Source organism: Platalea leucorodia (assembly GCF_965183815.1).
Source record: "Platalea leucorodia genome assembly, chromosome: 13".
Classification (NCBI taxonomy): Eukaryota; Metazoa; Chordata; class Aves; order Pelecaniformes; family Threskiornithidae; genus Platalea; species Platalea leucorodia.
The window spans coordinates 2,824,240-2,845,435 of NC_138835.1; the positions used below are offsets into that span (position 1 = coordinate 2,824,240).

General features: G+C 42.0%; 1 protein-coding gene across 3 annotated transcripts in view; it reads right to left on the minus strand.

Annotated features, from left to right (window-relative positions):
* The window catches only part of PREX1 (phosphatidylinositol-3,4,5-trisphosphate dependent Rac exchange factor 1), a 173,093-nt gene extending 165,978 nt beyond the window's left edge, over positions 1-7,115 (minus strand). For all 3 annotated transcript variants that reach the window (XM_082325613.1, XM_082325612.1, XM_082325611.1), the window contains exon 1: positions 6,776-7,115. In XM_082325613.1, the coding sequence (XP_082181739.1) occupies positions 6,776-6,934 (159 nt within the window). In that variant the 5' untranslated portion in view covers positions 6,935-7,115. The remainder of the gene's footprint in view (positions 1-6,775) is intronic.
* Between the last annotated feature and the right edge of the window lie 14,081 nt (positions 7,116-21,196).

Consider the following 21,196-nt stretch of genomic DNA (forward strand, 5'->3'; position numbering starts at 1 on the left):
ATATCGCTGCAGTTGAGACGAGGGAGAGATGCAGAGCCAGAGGCAGGTCAAACACCTCACTCTGAAGGATGTAACGAGACCCAAGTAGGGCTGAGATAAAGGCTAACAAGGGTCAGATGCACACCAAGCTGGAACGAGCTAAGGGAAGCAAAGAGAAAGGAGTTTTAGTTCTCACCTGTGTCGCAGTAAACTGGTGAAACTACATAGGGGATTTATTGATATTTTCTCATTGTGGAGATTCTGTGAGACTGCAAAAAGAACTAAACAGCTTCGTTCATATGAAAAAATCTGCTGTACTTCTAGACACCTTTGATGTGAAGAGCCTCGCTGCAAAAGGCATGGGCTGGTCACACAATTTTCCAAGCGAAAAATTAAGCTCAGACGTGCATCTCAGAGCAGAAGAGAACCTGGGAATCCTGTATGCTCCATCCTTGCTCTTAGACCCGCGGCTGGTAAGCTGGGCTCTGCAGACCACAGGCTCAGATGAATAAATATTTTCAAAGCTTTCTCTTTGCTTTTTTTTTTTTTGCTTTTCTGTTTTTCACTTCTGCTTCACTTTCTACATTCAGACTGTTCTCTTCACATTCTCTCTTTGTATCCAGAGCAAAAGAACCTTTTAATCTGTTTGCATTTCAGCCTTTAGCAGCTAATTTTGCACTACACTTAGTCTGAATAGAAAACTCTACTAGCAGAATTGCCAGCCTCAAATATTCAAGAGTCATAACACAAGCCCCTAAAAACTCATGAGCATTTATGTTTTGCTGATGTTATCTCTTCAAACTTTGCTTTACAACCAGAAGGGCTACAAATGTGCCATTTAAAACGAAAGCTGCGATCTTCGTCAGTGTCAGGAACTGGGCTTTTAAGAGAAACGTCCCACATTGTTAAGACTCAACAGTAGAAAATCTTGATCATTCGCAATCGCAACAACTGGCTATAGGTGAGTGCACGTGACTAATTGACCGAAACAACAGAACAGCAAAGCCAATTTAGATTACTTCCAAACAAATTTCCTTTTCCATCTCCTTCCTCTCCCCAATTGCTCTTTTAGCTGTCTCATAATAAAGGAGCAACATTACCCAAACCATATGGTTCACCTTCCAGAATCAGAGTTTATCTGTACCTACTGAGGATGAAACAAGCAGAGAGCAGGGTAGGACAGGAAACCACACCTCGCAGCTGAGACAAATGGCCTGGTTGCTGCTCTATCTGAGCACCAGAGCCCTAATCCTGGATGCAAACAAGATTGTGAAATATGAAAAGAAAAAAAAAGGCCTGTGATGCTTATCATATTTCAAGATGGGTGGAGTGCAAAATCCAGAGATACTAGATCAATTACAACTACAAAGCAAGCAAGAAAAAGGAGCATAACATAAATATTTTGAGTCTGTAGGATGTGGGTTAATTTATCTGATGGCACGTGCCCTGACGTAACATATTTATACAATTGATAAGATGTCTTCATATAAAAATCAAGGATGGCATAATATTAAAACCTAAAAATAGTCCTGGTACAACTACTTATCCAACTTGATACCTGTCTGATAAGGACAGTTCAACTTTCATACTGTTTTCATCCCTGCACAGAACACACAGCAATTGCTCAAGCTAAAAGCACATCCTGTCATTCTGACACTAAAATTTACAAGTTAGTGGTTTGTCTTTGGAAAGATGAAAGAACTGCATTTATATACAATGTGGAGAACAATTTGGCTTTATATACTTGCAACTACCTGACTAAGTTGTGGGAGCTGCACATGCAGGTTAGAGCTAAGCGTTCAGACAAATTAAAGGATGGCAAAAAAAAAAACATGTATGCAACAAAATACCTACCCTTGCAGTCTAGTGTATTGGATAATTACTGTTACTACACTTTCACATGTAATTCATATGATTATATCTACAAACTGGTAAATCAAACCTTTAAATACTGACATCTAACTGTTGTGTACCCACTATTCAATCTATTTTTGGAGTGATGGTCAGTGAGTATGTCTGAAATTGCTCAGGGCTCCTGTGTCTCCTTACTTGAAAGCTGGTCTTTACTGCAATATTAGTATCACAGATTTGACTGGGATTCTGTGGAATGACCACACAGCGTGCAAACAAACCACCACCTTTCTTTTCTCAATTAATTGTCTGTGACTTCTCCATACAGATTGACAACACAGGGCAAGAACAGATACCTAGAGAACAGGTAAGCTTCAGGGCTGCAACGTGTGGACATTGCACCTCAGTACCCAGACTCTGCTGTCAGCCACATATTCATGTATAACACTGCATGCCAGCAGCCAGATGCTTTGACATTTACCTGACCGGTCACTCAAACTAAATTATCACCTGGTTTAATTTTGTCACATAGATAAGAAATATTTACAAGATCACATATAAAATGTAAACATTTCTGCATATGTTGCAGAGTTAAAAGAGGCCAAAGGCAGGCAAAGGATTAATTGAATCTTGAAGTCTGGAGACAGAAAATCCTTATGGTTTATGATCTCACCAGAGACTTAGAACAGAATTATCTGCCTTTACCTCTTTGAAGTTTATCTTACTCCATCAGTAACTTTTAGTAAAGTTCCGTTACCTTCTGACAATTTTCCACTTGGCTTCTATTTGATCAGTAGTTCTTTAATGACGTTGGCAGCAGTACGTTTTCATCCATTCCCTGTAGTTCTCCCTGCTGCTTAAAAGGTTTGGCTGTGTAATGAGCCTTTATTAGTAAAGTTATCAACATATCTGCATAACTGCAGTATTATCTATTAATATTCCTGATTTGCACAGCATTTCTTCAAGGAGGATTCCATATTTTGCAACATCATACCTGCCTAACAAAATGGCAGATAAGACAGGACACAATACAGCATTTGCATATTCATAATTAAATCAATAACTTTAGATCGTCAGCTGTAAGCTGATAGAAAAGAGTTTGCCCTCTCTCAGCATGGTAACTCCTCATTTTGAGGCTTAATCTGGGAAAAGACAGACTATCAAAATCATGATATGAGTATCATATCTGTATTGTATTACCATTTAATACAAAATCCAGACTCCATTTAAAAAAAAAAAAAAGCTATGTGCCTTGGAATTGATCATCTCATCTCATGAGATCTGGAACAAACCACAGAGAAAAGCTACTGGGTTTCATTCTCTCCACAGTTCTGATACGTAATACTGTAACGCGACCTATCAACAGCATTACCAGAAACTAAACAGGAGCAAAACAGACTAGAGACACCTTCTTGTGTCCAAAATTCAATGGAATAAAAACATTACAAACAACATACATGGTGAAAAATTAACTGTACGTATTAAACCTAACAGACTGAATAGTCTAATTTAGCTGTAGTGGCATAGGACATCTAAGTTAAATTTGCAGATACAACTCCCTTTGTCAGAATTACTTGAGTGTCGTGGTTTAACCAGCACACTTGAGGTATGAAATATAACCAATTCTAGAGACTAAATTTTATTTAAATAGGTAAACATCTAGGGCATTTTTATTAAATGAGTACAAAACTCATAGCAAAATGTTCTTCACGGTGACTAACAATTTTTATTGTGAGAAGAGAGAACTCCATATTCTGTAACTTTAATGATACCCACTTTATTAATCTATGGAAGCAAAAAAAGGACCACAATCTTTTAGGCAAAGCAAATAAGGATTGAGTTCTTATGTTTATAGTGGACCTACTTTCCCTGCAGCTTAGCAGGAAAAGGTTTCTAAGCATGCAAATAAGAAAAGAAAAAGGAAACCTTTCCTTTAACATGGTCACACATTAGTCTTCTAAAAAGGACCAAAATACTCCTAATAAATCAAAGTTACTTTGATTTATTTGCAAATCCATAGTATTAAATACTTAAGAGATTCTTTTACATTACCAGGGAACACAGGAAGCCGCTGCTAGCAAGCAACCTCAGTGCTGTGAATAAACCCATAGAATTTAGTTGTTTGCTTTTTAAAACATTGTTTATTGAGAATACTTAATGAGGACTAGGGCTTCCATTGCAAATATTTGACAAAGAGCACAAATTCCCTCCCCTAACCTTTTTCTAAAGCACATCCTACTTAGGGAAAACTCAGTCTGATGATAAAAAGAGATGAGATTTAGCCTTCCTTTATTTATCAAAGCTATTAAACTTTCTTAAGCAAAGGAACTTGTACCCTGCAAATCTCTCATCTCATGTTTGACAGGAACAAGTTTCCGTAAGATCTGGGAACTGCAGATTTCTTTTCTCCACTACAGCCAAAATCGCTTCTGCAATGTACTGAAGTATAATCAATTTCAGTACTATTCACACTATTAAAAAAAAAACAAACCCAAACCCTAACATCACCCAGCCACATTTGAGGGTTAACTAGGTGCATTACCCGAGAAAGTGTAATAGTTTACATTTATTCTGCACTGGGTAAGTGCTACTCACACAGAACATGAGATGGTAAGAAAGAGACCCATGGGGCAGGAGCAGCAGCTCCTATGCAGTAATGTCAAGAGCACTCAGAAAAACAAACTAATGGGAGTAAAGTGGACTTTATTTGTGAGGCCCAAGTAGATTTGAGAATACAGGGTCCCAGTGCTACAGCATTACTTTTATTAGTGTCATAAGGCAAAACTTTTGCCCTATAACTGCCTGCAATTCCCGTGACTATATAGATGATATTATCCTTGCATGTCATGTCAGCTGTCCAATGTGGGAGGCAGGGCAGAATTCTTTCCTTTGTGGTATCTTGTTAGAAGGTATTAAGTTATGGCCGTCCATCAAGTTTATGCAGAAAATATTTCTCAGTCCAAATTTTACTTTTAAAAATTTTATCCCACTACTGCTCTTTTTACCCTCACATACTGCAGTAGACCCTCATTCTCCTTCCCTTGGTGCTATCGCCATTCAAGTAACTGAATGCAGTTGTATAGATTCAGCCCACAAGAACTAGGTCAATGACTGAAGAAACTGCCATTATTTAGGACAGCACATGAACATTCGACACACGCTTAAAGTTACGCCTGTGTGTGAATGCTGTTCTAAACCAAGGCCTAGAGATAGGAAACATCCTATCCGTCGGCACTTTATTCAAACATAATTACCAAAACACAAACTCCATACAGGGTTAAAGCTGCACTATCACAATCAACCCCCCAAGATAATACTACAGCCACTCTACACCTAGTAGCTAGTAACAAAGTGACCGTGAAGGGCTCTGCCTGACTGCAGTGCCATCCTGAGACCACAGCCAAGCGGACTCTGTCAGTACCTTCTCCTCCCATTACCCAAGGCATATTACTCACTACTGCTCTCATGAAAACTGCCAAGTTAATGAATATAAATAAATAAGAGATTTGTTTTGGTTTTTAATATATGAAAGTCTCATTAGTTAACACTGTGAATGCATTTAGCTGTAAGAACTGAAGCTAAAAATACATGCAGCTTGAATCTGCATTCCAGCCTGCAGCCGACAAAATCTCAAATTCAGTACTTAGGACAGAGGAGTTTTCTGAGTTTTTTTGTTTTGTTTTGTTTTGTCTGTAGGGTGGGGCCTTTCTGCAACTTGCAGCTTTTTTTAAGAATCTCCTCACACTGAGACAGAATCCCAGCTCTACAGGGAGCTAACTGGCACTTCAGTCAGAAGCTTTCTGAAATTAAAGACTCTGAGTTCAACTATTTGAGAGAGAAAAGGAGGATTTAAGTAGAGACGGGTTCATAAAGCAACCACATCCTTTTCATTTATCTTTTATGCTAGACAGTTTGCCACTTGGGTGAATCTGAAAAACACTGAAGACAAACTGATTTTAAAAAACAAACAAACAAAAACCTTGCCAGAAAGACAAGTCAAAAAGAGTCCAGGGTCTAAAGCCATTTAGATGAAATCAGGGTTTAGTACTTATCTAGCAAAACACCAGAAAGAATTTCTGCCCTGTCCAATCTTTTAGAAATCTCTACAGAGACTTCCCTTGCTTTGATTCTTGATCTCTGTGTGATCAAACAGTTTATTCTTCTTCTTTTTTATGGCATATCTGTTATCTAGTAACTTTTACTGCAGGCTCTCCTAGTTATTTGCAGGAGTGTGGTGGTATGCTGATGAATTCCACATCTAGAGCCTATATAGGAAAAAGGAAATATCCAGATGGAGTTTTACTTCTGAACTAGTCCGTGGATAATTTCGGAGGGCGGCTATAATCATCTCCACATGCACAGACACACCCGGCCCAATCACATATTTATGTTTACCATTAAAGCACAACATATATAATATTTATTTATAAAGAACGGGCAGTAAGGGCAGAGTTTCCAAGTGGGTCTAACAGCAACTTCTAAACAACAACAAAAGGGCCGAGGCACTCTGAGAAGCAGAGTCGTTTCTGGATCCGTCCCTGTCGCCGCCCAGCGAGGCAGAGGCACCCGCCTGCTTCCCCGGCCGGGCACCGCCGGGACGCAGCCAGACGCGGCACCCCCGCCGGCCGCCGGCCGCGCTTCTCCTCACCGGGGCAGAAAAGGCGGTTGCCGGCGGCCCCGCTCTGCCCGGGGCGGACCCGCGCCGGCCCCTCGCACATCCATCCGCCCCCTCGGCCTCCGCAGCAGAAGGAACTCCCCCTCGCCGGAGCGGGCCTGGCCCCCGGCACTTCCCACAAGTTCTGCCCAGCGCTGCCGCGGCGCCGGGACGCGCTCGCAGCCCCCGGCCCGCCCGGGGAGCAGCCGCGCCGCTCCGCGCCGGGCCCGGCCGCCCGCCCAGCCCCCGCGGCGCCCTGAGGGGGCTTCCCCGGCCCGCGGCGCCGCTCACCGACTGCAGGAAGTGGAGGGTCCCCACGTAGTCCCGCTCGGTGCTGAGGATCTCGTTGAGGACGCAGAGGCGGAGGCGCAGCTGGCGGTCCGTGTCCTTGGGGCAGCCGGCGGGCTCGGCGGCGCTGGGGGCGCCGGGTGGCGGCGGCGGCGCCTCCATGGTGGCGGCCGCGGGGCGAGGCGTTCCGCTTCCCCGCCGCTCTCCTCCGCCGCCTCAGGAGCCCCCCATGGCCGCGCGATGCCCGGCGCGGCTGGGCAACGGCACCTCCTGCCGCCCCCTCGGCCCTGCCTCGCCCGCGGGTGGAGGCGCTACAGGGGCCGGTCGCTGAGGGGAGCCCGGCTGCGGGACATGCCGGGGTAGCGGCGCGGCGAGCGCTCGGCGGTGAGGCAGCGTTGAATGAAGAGAGAAGGGAAGCCCCGGCGGCGGGGCGGGGGGGGAGCGAGAGGCGGGCGGGGAGGGCGGGACGGGGAGGGCGAAGGCGGCGGAGCCCGGCCCCTGGGGGCCTGGCCGGGCCGGCGGCGGGCAGCGGCCGGGCGGGGCGGCGAGGTGAGGGCGCGGGCGGCCGGGCGGGGGGGTCAGGCGGCGGGAGGGAGGCCTCACCCCCCCCCCCCCCCGGACTCCCGCACACCTACACACACCCCTCACCCACACACCACGCACACACACACCTCACACCTGCCTCACACCCGCACTCCCTCACCCCACACACACCCCCCTCACACACACCCGCACTCCCTCACCGCCACACACACACCCGCAGCCCCTCACACCGCACAAACACACACCTCACTCCTGCCTCACACCCGCAGCCCCTCACACCGCACAAACACACACCTCACACCTGCTTCACACCCGCAGCCCCTCACACCGCACAAACACACACCTCACTCCTGCCTCACACCCGCAGCCCCTCACACCGCACAAACACACACCTCACTCCTGCCTCACACCCGCAGCCCCTCACACCGCACAAACACACACCTCACACCTGCCTCACACCCGCAGCCCCTCACACCGCACAAACACACACCTCACACCTGCCTCACACCCGCAGCCCCTCACACCGCACAAACACACACCTCACTCCTGCCTCACACCCGCAGCCCCTCACACCACACAAACACACACCTCACACCTGCCTCACACCCGCACTCCCTCATCCCCCACACATACACACCCCTCACTCCCTTGCACTCCACCCATGCGTACACACCTCACACCCCGCACTCGCACGCCTCACGCACACCATGCACCCTGCACTCGCGCCCCCCGTGCCCCGCACTTGACGTGCACTTGCACCCCCCGCACCACGCAGTGCATTCGCACAGCACACCCCGCCACTGGACTCACGCACCCCGCACACCCCGCACCACATTACCACGGCACAGGGGGATAAACACAGCCTGGCTACGCACGTACAGAGCATTGCACCCGCATCTACGGACCCCGCTCCCCTGCACAGCGCTTGAGGGGTGGACACACAAACACAACTCGTACACAGAAGTAGATAGAGGAATACGCACACCAGAATGTACACAAATATGCAGAAATAAGCTATCGCAGACTTCCATGCCAACAGAGAATATGTATGACCAACGTGTTTCATTGGTGTGAATCAAAAAAGTTTCAAGAGGAAATTTTAAAAACGTAAATAATGTGAACTTTTAAGTGGCATAAGGATAGAGACACTTACCGAATCTATTACCTTAAACACTAACACAAATAATGTAATAAATCATCATCTTCCTCAGGCTAAAACAAAATACCTCTTTGGGTATTTTGCCTTAATAGTGACTTTTTTGTTTTGACTGATCTTCTTTATTCTAGTTGTTAAGGTTTCTATTCAGGAGAAAATGACGGCAGTCTAACATACACAATTGTCATCTTAAAGTCTCATTTAGGCTTCATGGATATCATGTTACACGAATTGAAAAAACAGCTCTTCAGTCAAGGTACAGATGCAGCAGGCTGCAGGTCTGCAGTATAAAGAAAATATCTAAGATGCTTTCAGTCCTCGGTGTGGAAATTGCCTGTATCAAGTAACAATGATGTATTACTCAGTGCAACGTGCACCTTCACAAACATGACTCTCGTGATACGTTGTAATACCGCTTTCTGCAACCTCATCAAAGAGAAATGTTTCCTTCACTCTAAGTCTGAAACACAATTGCTCAAAATGAGAAGAAAAATGTGGGAAAGCTCTTGTCTCCCTAAATGTAGGGGGTCTGAGGGAAGAGCGCTGAGGGGAAGGGAACGGCAAGGGATAATTCTGGGTTTTATGCAGATCTCAGCTGCACTGAGGAGTGCTATGGGAGATGGAGGAGCACCACAGCACAGGCCTGAGACAAGGACCGGGGAAGCAAAGTCTTCAGAAGGTCAGATTAGAATCTAAATTCACTGGTTTTCTTTCAAGTTGATTAAGTTCTTGTTTTCTTCTGAAAGTCACTACAGCATTTTCATTTATTTGGTTAGTGTGTCTCCAGTTGATGTCTTTTTAAAAATCGTCAAATGTTTTTTTCTCTTTGGGGCAAGTGGCAAAACTCTCTACTAAAAGATCCTAACGGTTTAAATAACAATACATTGTGTTAGCAAAAATCAGCATCCCCAAAGTTACGCCCCCACCCTGTGGCTGAATGAGAAAGTTTTTAGTTTTAAAGTTCTTAATTTCTTAACTGTCTCCTGTGTTTGCCTCAAAAATCTTACAATGATTTCCCTTCTGTAGCAAATTCTGAGACAGGAGACCATCACAGAATCAGTGTCTGAGCAATGCCTGAACTGCTGTGGTGTGGGTGCCTTTTTGTTGACATTGTGTGTGAGCTACATTGCTTCAAAATACTTTTCTAGCTTTATTGTCAGCAGTAGAAGCATCACTATGTAAGGATTTTTAAAAGGATGTTACTTGTGACTGGAAAGATTAAAATGTTAAGAAAAAGGATTACAATAAAAGGGAGATTTTTCACTCTTTAGAAATGGTTTTCATTTAGCTGTAGGAAAATTAGTTTTGTTAAAATCTGGAGGTTTTTTCAATTACTGTTTACTTTATTTCCTCCCAAATTATCTCAGACATACGCATAATCCTTACTTCAGAATGGTTATTTTAGTAGTTGCTAGCTAATATGAAAAAGTCTTTTCATTTTAAAGACAAAAATCTGTAATTAGCCAGCAAACTCTTTTATTTTTGAAGAGATGTTGTGTGTTAACTGAATGAAGCTTCAGCTGAATATATGTTCCTTCCAGCTAGTTTTCTTTTTGCTTCTTTTTCATTTTTTATATTTTTAAAAAGGTTGTAGTTTACACCTACTGTTCAGTTTTGAAGAGAATCTTTACTGGCAATATTTTTTTCAAGTGAGCACTTCAAAAGCAAAAAATGCTGCTACTTTGTAAAACAGTCAGGGAGTCAATTATCAGGAGGCTGACATATCAATTACCAGGAAATTCACCGTCTTTCGTGAAGACGTAATTAATTTACACGTGCTTGTAAGTTGTTTGGAGCTGTTATATTTGTACATTGTCTACCACAGTAGCACCAAGGTGGTAAGGTCTCTACGTGGTATCACAATACCAAAGGAAAAAAACATCAGTTATGTGTTTGTCTGCATACTAGCTGTATCCGCTCTTGTAGGAGAAAACGATTCACTATTGGCCTGCTGAAGGCATTAGGAAAGCTCACAGAGTGTTGTGTGGGATGTGGTTCGGACCCCGTTTGCTGTAGAATAAGATTTAGAGATCCAGAGTGATTGTAGGATTTGTTAGTTTATACTGATACAGCCTTTAGCCTCAGCAAGGAAGATCTGATAAACTACCCACCTGCCTCTTCCCCACTGTTGGTTTTTTTTTTTTCATTCTCCTTTAGCCATTGTTATTCCTTTCTGAAAGGAATATCTGTTCATCAGGCTTCCCAAAAGCACACTGTTCTGAAGTTTGCTGAAGTTAACAGGTGTTCTTTCTGCTAACTTTAGGAAATTCTGAATCAAATCCCTATTTCTGGCTTATCAAAAAACTGCCACACGTGCTTAGTTTCAAAGCGACTTGATGACAAAGGCAGATGCTCAAGTGCATTACACATTCTGCATGACCCTTTGTCTGTGCACACATTGTATATATGATTTATAGGAACCAATCCCATACATTTATTTATTTTTTTTGTGGTGCTAAATAAACTCCAGCCTCACATGCTTTGCTTTATGAAAATGTTTATACAGCTTTTCAGTGGAATTTAGTACACCACAATTTCACAGTTTATTGAACCTCTCTGTGGCGAAAAGCATGTGGACAATAAAGGGTGTTGCGTACAGTGTGCGTCTAAGAGACAAGGTATCTGAACATTACTTTCCTGTATTGATCTCCGCTGGGTCTTTGTGTGTACGTTCTTATTGTTGTGTTAAAAGAGCCACTGAATTATAGGTTCCTGTATGTTAGTGTACAAGGTGGTTTGTCTGGACCTCTTGGTGAATATGGGTCTCGAACAGTCCGGGTATGGCAAGCTAACTTTAAGAGAAGCTTAAAACTGGGAGTGAGCTTTGTGTGGAGCTGCATAAGAGCTAGTAAGTGCTGCAGAAAGGCAGGCATCGCAGAGCTGTTGCTCACATGATCACAGTTATACTGTTTCTGGATCTGGTACATGATGTCCATGGGGCACCCTAAATTTACCATCTCAATTCAGCATTTACTAATCCACAGCCCATTTCACAGAGCAGTACAGAAATGCCCAAGGACTCATGGGAAACTAATAGGTCTGTTGAGATGTGGTTCCCCAAACCAATTTTGGCACTCAAGCCCTGTGTATGACGTACCTGGCTCGAGGCAGTTTAAGGATTTCCTGAGCTACAGGTTGTATCTGGACCATTATTTTTAATAGCCACCAATGGGCCTATTTCCCAATGTATGCTCCTAAAACCTTTTGCACACATTTAAACTTTTGGCTTTTCCAGCGTCCTTTAGCAACTCATTCCACATTTAAAGATGTACTGTATGAAAAAAAATATTTCCTTTTGCTTCAGACCTGATAATTTACTTGGTTGCACCTTAACTTTAGTATTGCAAGAAACAGAGCTTAATCACTGTCCATGCTTTACTCACCATTTAAGATTTTGCAGACCTTGAGTATCTTTCCCCTCAGTGGTATCCGCATCAAGTTAAAATGCTTTCATCTGTTAGACCCTTCTTATATTGAAGCCATTTTACATGGTTGCCCATCTTTATTGCCCTTCTTTGTACCTATAGCAGTTCTACTTTATCCTTTTAGAGATGGTAGTAATGGATTTCTGCAATACATTAAAGATGTATGCGTGTCAGGGATTTGTTCAGTGGTACAATGATGGGCTGTGTGCTGTTTCCATGTAGGTTCTAAAATGCTTCTTGCTTTTGTGGCTGCTGCTGAGCAGAGAATAAACCCTGACTCCAAGAACGGTTTAGTGAATGGCAGTAGCTAATTTAAAACCCGTCATTGTATCTGTAGATATGCAGAGTAATTCTAGAAACTTCAGTCAAAATAATGTAGTTAATAGAGATTTCCATCAGTGTAATTGAAATCAGATTCTGGCCTGTGTGTAGTGGACGTGAATCACCTTTCACCTACCCCTATATAATTCATTGCAGCTTACTGATTTCACTAAAGCCACTACTGATTTATTCTAGCTAAGAATTAATCCCTTTGATTTCTACAAATGATTTATCTTCAAGCAAGATATATAGAGGTAGTTTGCAGTGAGCTTCGCTGAAATAATTTCTCAGGTTCTCACTCTCCAGGACCCTAGACTGCCAGTGGAGCATTTGCATTTCTTTTTTTAACATCAGCATAAAAATAATTTTAGAATAAAAATGCTCAGGTAACTTGACTGCAGAGTGACTTGGAACAAATATAGAGAGGCTTAGAGTGAGCATGGAGAACAAAGAAACAGAATTGCTAGGCAGGGTTGGGTGGAATTCTCTTTGATTAGAGGATAATATTGTACACATGTTCAGTTAAACTCTGAAAGCACTTAATTAGACTCATGGTGTGTGGCAGAAGGAGGTAAGTATTATTATGTCCATTTGAAAATGGGGAAACTGAGATACAGACAGCTGAAGTGGCTGCCCAAGAACACAGTGACAACACATGCAAAACTGGAAGTTGGGAATTCACGGTTGCCGGTTTGACTTACAGAGCCCACTGCAAGGGGCCCCCACGATGCCGCACAAGTTTCCCGTCAGCAGCTCAGATTTTAACCATGGTGTTGCTCAGGCCTTCTGGGAGTGTAATGAGACAGCAGTGCCCGAAGCTTGTGCTTCTTCTCCTTGGCGTCCCCGTGCACCTCCTTATTTGATAATTGTAATATCCCAGAGAAAACTGAAGGTTAACACAGCTTGATGACAAGAAGGATTCAGGATTTGAGAAGAAAGAGGAAGATACTATGAACTATTTCATGGGACCTGCACGCAACATTTTGTAAAATGTTATATCACAGCTTCACTTAGCAGAGGGGAAAGCACAATGAGAATGGACAGTTGTTTTCATCATAAGGTCAGGTGAGATGGACAAAAGGTTTTTAACACATTCCTGGTATTGAACTCGCTAATTAATTGGAAATGCAGCCTGTTTCCCTTCCATAGGCTTCAGTGAGCTTTGTGTCAAATCCTAAATGCATATAATTGAGGAAGAAGCGTGTCTTATTTCATACATTCTATAATCAAGTCAAGACATCCAATTTTTGAAGACACTCTGGGAGGAGGTTGTATTTGTTATTATTCACTTCTCTGATACCTATTTTCTTTCCACTGCCTGATTCACCTCTTTTATCATATTTCCCCTCTTTTGCTCTTCCTCAATCATACCCACCTACTTAAAACTAATCACGTACTAAAAAGTGCATAATTAGATTTTCTTGATGCCCTTTCCTGACCTAATTTTTGATTATGTAATTAAGGGTTCTCATTGGGCTCTTGAACCGAGAGAAGATTTTTGGTTTAATTAATCAAAAGGTTTAACTCAGTTCAGGGTATTTTTAAGAAGCTTTGTTTTTAAGTAATGTGCAGAAAGCATTTCTATTATTCCTGACGTATAATGTTATGTGATATGCTCTTTACCCTCTAAAGTCAACAATAGAGAAACATTGTCTTGATAGCAGGCCTAGGTACTTTTATCTAAAGCACCAGAACTAGGGGTGGGGAAAAGAAGATGCGTCAAAATTCAATATGCTTGACGTAGGATTTTTTTTTAAATTTATTTTGCAAATTGGAAGTTTGTCAGATTTTGATGAAATAGTCAATTAAACTGGGGTTGTTCCAAGTGATTTTTTTTTCCCACATGAGACCATTTACAAGTTTGCAATTCCTTACATTTTTTGCTGACAAAGTAACATTCTTATGAAATTTATTGTTTTGGGGGAGTACTAAGAGACGCTGCTGGAAGTTTTGCAGATTGTGTTGCAAATAGGTATTTGCCCTGAGCTAACACAACCAAGCACAAGTCACTTTTTGCATTTTTTTCTCTGTAAGTACATGAAGAAAACATAACACAAATGATTGTGCTTGGTTTTGTTTATAAATTGCTTCTTCCTAACTGCATGTGTATTATTTTCAACCACGAGTACATCTTACAGGAAAAGCCACCTACCTTTGTGTCAGCACAACCAATGTGTATAAAAAAAGTAATGAAGAGGTGGAGACTAGAATTATGCAGCCACTTCTAAACTCGTGTGGTTTTCATAAGTAGGGCCGGAAAAAGAGTCCCCCTCATGGAACAGAGATTTGAAGGTCAGAGAAAAAACGTTTTACAAAATACATGCTATCCAGCAGGCATCCATCCACCCGCTCTTCTTTTCTCCAGTTCTATTCTCTGCTTTTTCCCATGCACCTCGGTGGTTTTGAAGATGTAGGTCTTGATTTTGGGGGCTAGGGATTGGCAATAGCTCAGCAACCTGTCGTCTGCTGGCTTTCAACTGCAACGTGTGGTTCAGAGGTTAGATGGATCATTCACATGCTTAAGTTCAGATCACGCTTAAGTGATTGACTCAGTTGGGGCCTACTCCCTGTGCTGCTGTAAGGAAAAGGAGCAAGACATCGTATAATGTGATGCTGCATCAGCTGCTTCTTTGTCGCTCAGTGCTCCAAATGTATTTGAACAGAGATGTAATTTCTGTTTTTTATTGTCTGCACCTGCGATTTTGGTCAGATAGAAAATATCTTTTTTTTTTTTTTTTTTAATGCTGGGGGACATGAGTAACCTAATATGCATTTGTGAGGTGATATGTGAGCTCTCGTCCACTAAATACTAAGAGTAAGGGAGGACTGCATTAGGTAAACTAAAGATCTTTTACTAAGGATGGGCGGAACCAGTTAAATATCAATTAGCACAAAATGGATAGCTTTGTCATAATACATAATTTTGCCATTTACAGTCTCCCTGGCCATCTTGTATTCAGGGTAAAACTCTCTCCGTGTTTATCATAGTGCACATATTTTATATCCATAGGGCTGAATTCATGTAATTGGGAAAAATTTAGTCCTGAGTGTATCTTAGACTGTGGTTTTATGGTTGGACTTGAGTCAATCTAAGTGTGAGCTACCCTTTTTCCCCTTTCTACATTGCTGCATGTTTTCACCACCTCCTTTGTGGTGAACGGGATCAGGAACTGATCAGCTGATCCAGCTGAAAATTAACCGGAAGGCAAACAAACAAAAGGTCCTTTTTCAGCCAGATTTGCTCCCTGACTGGCTCAGTGTGCAGCCCCCAAGAGCTACTGCTGGCATGACAGGAGGCGTAAGGTCTTGTGGTGAGGGCAGGGCTGGGAGATGGGACTGCCTCCTTCGGCAGTAGCTCACGGGCAGATCAGTTTAAAGCCATTTGTGAAGCTGTAGCCTTACAGCGCTGCATGCACCAATGCTGGATGCAGTCCATGGAATTATAACCGCTTATTTAAGGTCAGTGCATGGGCTGTGATCTCACAGCGTAGGAGTAGAAAGACATTCTGGGAAATCACCACCCAGCTCTAACAAAATACTAATTGACTACAGCAGTCCCACCAGAGAATGGGAATCAGACTTTTTTTGCCTTATTGATATTTTCAAAGGGGGCTTTTTTTTCTTGCCGATTTTGTGCAGAAACATTAAAAGTAGGTGTAGCAATAAAAATGCCGTTAAACTGACAGTATCGCTCGTGAAATCACAGAACACTTTCATTTGAATTACAGTGTAAATGCTGTACAAGTCATAACAGGAAGCCAGTGATAGCAGATTAAAGTTAGGAGGAGGCCTATACGCTTTGCCACAGAAGATGGAACTTGGTGTAAACAGTAATGGCCCTGAACACAGCATGCAGAAGGTCTTCAACTGAAGACAGAAGGAAATGAGGCAGATCTGTTTTTCTTGCAGCTTTTCTTAACAACCAAATTGCATTAACAATAGCAATCATGTCAGTTCTGGCCCCTTTGCTTTCAGAAGCTTGGTACTTTTGAGAAATCCTCATTTTGGTCAAAACTTTCTAGTCTAAGTCCAGAGGTAAAAAATGTGAAGTTTTGTTCAGAATGCTTGACTGGAGTTGAAGTGAAAAAATACTCTTTCCTTTTCAAAACTGAAGAAAAATATCACCATGTAGACTCAATGCTATGCTGGAAGTGCTTTTCTGGAAAAAAAAAAAAAGTTAATTTGACCTGAGTGTAGCTGACGTGCTACAGAATGCTTTGTTTAAACAAAAAGTACTTACCAAAGTCTAAGGTGTTTGTCTTCAGCATGCATGGCATTTGGATTTTACAGCTCATAGGTGCACCCTGGTGTTAAGTGACGATAAAGTTTAAAATGCTAAGCAGGATTTTCTTTCCTTTTCTGAGGATGCTGACTTGAACTCGATTGCGCAGCTGATTTTACACCTTTACGCGCATTGCTGTTCTCCATGATGATTTATTGCATAAATAGTCCCAAGCCCTGAAATAGACCTCCACAATTCAGCCTTTTCTGGAAGACCTTGCAGACTTAAGACAGCCGCCGTGAGCTCTGCCAGTCCCTGGGGAAGAAGCCAAATGCCTTTTATGTTTGCTTTCTCCCAAGCATAAGGAGAGGAAACACCTTGTGTGCAGACAAAGCCTTCTCTTTGAATGGCTGATGCTTTGGACATGGCATGCACTAGAGCTGTATTTTCATTGTTCAAGCACCAAAATCCCCGCAGAGCCCCATCTTTCCTGTGCTCCTCTAGAAGGGTAGAAGTCAGTGTTTTCTATGTGAAATTTAGGCTTCGGCTAGATTTCTGTTTGATATGCACCAGGTCACAGCAACAAAAAAAGCTTGTGCAAAGTAATCATACGAATAGGCCAGCTGAAGTCATTGGCGATACTCATGTGCATAAGGGTGGAGGGGGGTGGGTTCAGTAAATCCGAGTCTCCACATTTCATTTGAATGACCTCTGATATGGAAATTATTTTTCCACTCTACTGGCTGAAAAAATTACAAAACCATTTCAGTTTCAAATTGAGCATGCTTCCTAACAACACCAGACCAGGACAGTTAACAGCTTGTTTCTTCTATATCAGTACAACATATTGCAACTAAATTTTTGTATAGGAAATTTCCTTAAAATGGTAGCTGGGATTTAAGTAACGAAGTACAGAGATACAGGGGGAAACCAGAGCACTAAAATACCAATTTTAAAAAGAAGGCCAAAAGAGCCAACTTAATGATGAGACAGAGACATTCAGGAAGGTTGTGGAAAAGTTTCCAGTGGAACAGCATAGAAAAATCATTTTGCACTTTATAAACTGAACCAGTCCAGAGGGAGAGAGAAAGAATCGGTCCCATGCCCCCAATTTCTCCACGCACACACACACTTCAGTTTTGTCAATATGTTTCTTTTGTTCCAGTAATATTTAGTCTTATAAAGTATTTGGGAAACACTGAAAGGATAAAGAAAATTACGCTTAAATAAAATTAGGGGGACTAGAGAGCTCACTAGACCTGTTGGGTTACACATGTTAGTTCTGGCCCAGTAGACAGAAGATACAAGAGGCAAAACCAGAACAAAGCTCTTTTTGTCTAAATGAAGATTCCTCTGAAGAATACCTAAAAGCAAATTGAGAATAAATGAATACAGTAATGAGCAGAGAGAGGAAGCCTTTCCCACTGAGAGGAAAGGAAACAAGTCTTCTTAAATCTGAATCAAGGAGCCAAGGATCTGTCTTGAACTGACTTTGTGAAAAACATGAAGAGCTCTGCACATGCATGAATAAAATCCGTACTGTATGGTAAAAGCCAGGGACATTTCTTGATGACTCTCTGAGTTTCTTACAAGAAATGATGAGATACAAAGATCAGATGAAAGGTCAGAGAGAAGGTCATTTATCAATTTAATTCCTGGTGCTACTAATAGCTCTCCTTGTGACTGAAGTCATCCCGCCAGTAAGCAAAATCAGGGCTGATGCACAGGCGTGTGTGTCAGAGGTGGGGAACAATTGCTAACATCCTATAAATCTGCAAATATTGTTCAACTCCTTTTGGTTTAAGAAATTCTGACAGGATTTTTTACATTGTAAACCAGGATCTTTGGGAGCTTAGCATTCTGTTTTCTTCATTCTTACTGAATACAAGGTTTCTGTCAACAAAATCTGAATAGTTACACTATTACGTATGTGAAAAGCAAAATACAATGCAAACCAGGCTTTTCTGTGCACAAGACAGAATGTGTAACAAGTCAGTCCTGTGGCATTCGGATGCATGCAAGTCTAACTAACTAGCACTTGCTTGCGTGGCAAATAAAGTCTCATTATCACCTCTCAGATAGGAAAAATTGCACGTGAGTGATTATCCAGCCCTGGGTCTTCCACCTCTCAGGCACTTCAGGGTGTGGGAGCCACTCGATTTCATTTGCGTCTTTCCACTCAATTAGACTTCTCACTCTGCAGTCAAAAGCAGTGATTGGCAAAAGTATTTTTCCCATCTGCTCTCTCACTCTGGCTGCTGTTTCCTAAAAATAAATATACTTCTTTTTTTTAAAGACAGGTTGTTTCTAATGTTTGTATATATTTAGGTAATTGTAGGCTTTTTTGGCCTAGACATGGTTCTAAAGACTATAAAAGGAAAATAGTCTCAAATTTTCAAGCCTGAGTATGTGAAGCTTCTTGAAATGACTGTTTTTAGGGCTGCTATGAAGTACACACTGATGTTACTCAGTGGGAGCAGTGGGTGTTCAGTAAAATAGTTCAGTAAAATAGGCCGTGAGGGTAATCGTATTTAGATATGTGAACACTTAGATTTAAAATCTGATCTTCAGATTCTATTGCATCTCTGGTTGTCTAAACACTGTTATGTTCCTAACAGATGCTATTATCGTTACATATTATTTGTTATTATGACAACAAAAAGAGACTGCAGTTCAGGATCAAAGTGTCTTTATCTGCTTTTGTATAGCACATCTGAAGATGTAGTTTACAGTACTAAGTCATGTGAGTCTTGTATTCTACCCAATAGGTACCAGACCACTACTGATTTCCATAAGGAGCTCCTTCTGCCAGGACTACTTAAAAAAAAAAAAATCTCTAATTTGTTTTTAATGGAAATGTGGGATTTTAACAAAATTATTCTGTGGGAGAAGTGTCCACTTTCTTTGGACATGTTGCTGATCCTTTGAAATGCAATAACCATGAAAACTGCAGATTTTGGGTTCAGCCAAAATGTTAGTTTTTCTGATTTTTTTATAAGAAAGTCCAGGTTCTCTTGTGAGGGAGACAGCTGAACATCTGATCAGTCCTGTTTGCTTTAAAAGGAAGGAAGAATTTAATTTTATTGACTCAGTATTGTATAAATCTCTCACATTCCATGTATGGCTATTTTCCTCTGTAAATTACTTCAAGGTAAAATATTAAGGTAAAAGGTGAAATATCAGCACTGTGCAGAAATGCTGATGTAAGGCCTGACTGTGGAGGTAGAAGAGTATCATTGCATCAGTGAAGTGCTGTACGTGGACTAATTACAGAAACAGCTGGTATCATTTTGGCACAGCACTGTGTGAATACAGCTATATTGCCTCTCCTGTCAAATGCTTTTTTTTTTCATAGCACGACATTGCCCGGTGCTGTTTAGCTGTATTGTCGGTGTCCTTTTCTCCAATTACAGAGCTTCCTTGGGTAGGAATGCAAGTTCAGTGTGAGGCTGCTGGCAGTAAGTTGGTCAGAAAGACACAGAAGGTCTGAGATCTGCATTTGAAGAAAACAGTGGGAATGAGAAGGAGAGAATTGTTTATAAACCTCATGATGAAATGTCTTGCTAATACCACCTGAATGCTCACATAAATACCCACTTAATAATTTGTTTTAGTAACCCTTCAGTTACCTCAATTATACTGTTAGCAATGGGAGAACTCTTTACCATCTGGATTTATTGATTTTAGGGCATGCAGTGTTGAACTGGAAAAAATTTAGAGAGCTGAGACAGTGAATCAAATGTGGAATCCCCTGGGAAATCCACTAGTAACTACATTACTGGACAGCAGAGAAAACAGCTAGAAGCCAAGCAGAACAAATAGAATCAGTCCCTGTGGAAATGATTAAAAATGGGCAGCAGAAGAGGAAAGAAGGTCTACAAGGAATTTCTGCTAATGCTGGACTGGGAACTGAGCTACCGTACAGACCAGTGCTGTTTTCCCAAGAATTTTCCTGTCCATTCTGCATCTTTTTTTAGGGTGAGGTTTCCTTCCTAATGCAAAGTAGGTAGCAATATGCCAGTGGGGGAAGTGCTGTGAGGTTAGCCCTGTCAGTCGGGGAGGAGCACCTGGCCCCTGGGCAGAAATCCAGAGAAGCTTCTTGCCAAGGAAGTAGCTTGTTCAAACTGTGAACTGTGTCCACCTGTTAGGCATTGTATGCTCTTGATTTATGTCTTGCACTACAGACATATTTGCTACAACTAGCTCTTTACAGCAGTTTAACAGTAATTCTTGTAACTGGCACTGAATTTACTTGCAAACACACACACATGCAGATATATGTATTCTTTCCCTGTTTATCAGCCTGCTGTTCTATTTGAAAGGCTTTCTTTCCTTGTATGCCTCCAACCATGAATACGCATGATGCAATTAAACTCTGTATGCAGCACAGCGCTATATTCAGTAGTAATGTTGAGCTACTCTATGTTGCTTTTGAATGAGCCAAATAACTCACATTCCCCCCTCAGAAAATCAGCTAATGTGATCTTAAAATACATTGAGGAAAAGAATTAAAAAACTTTGAAAATAATTCTGAGAATTATACCAAACCCATTATTTTTTCACTGCAGTTTGTTGCAAAATCTCATTTCAGTGTGATGAGAGCACCGTTCGCTGAGCATGCCTAATTTGACATTAGAACTGTGTGTCTTGGGAGATTAAGACATCATCTGGACTGGAAGACATTAAGACATTATGCCATGTGCTGGAAAGCCCAGGTGCATTTGGTGCTCATGTGAAAGAAGCCCTCAGTAAGGCAC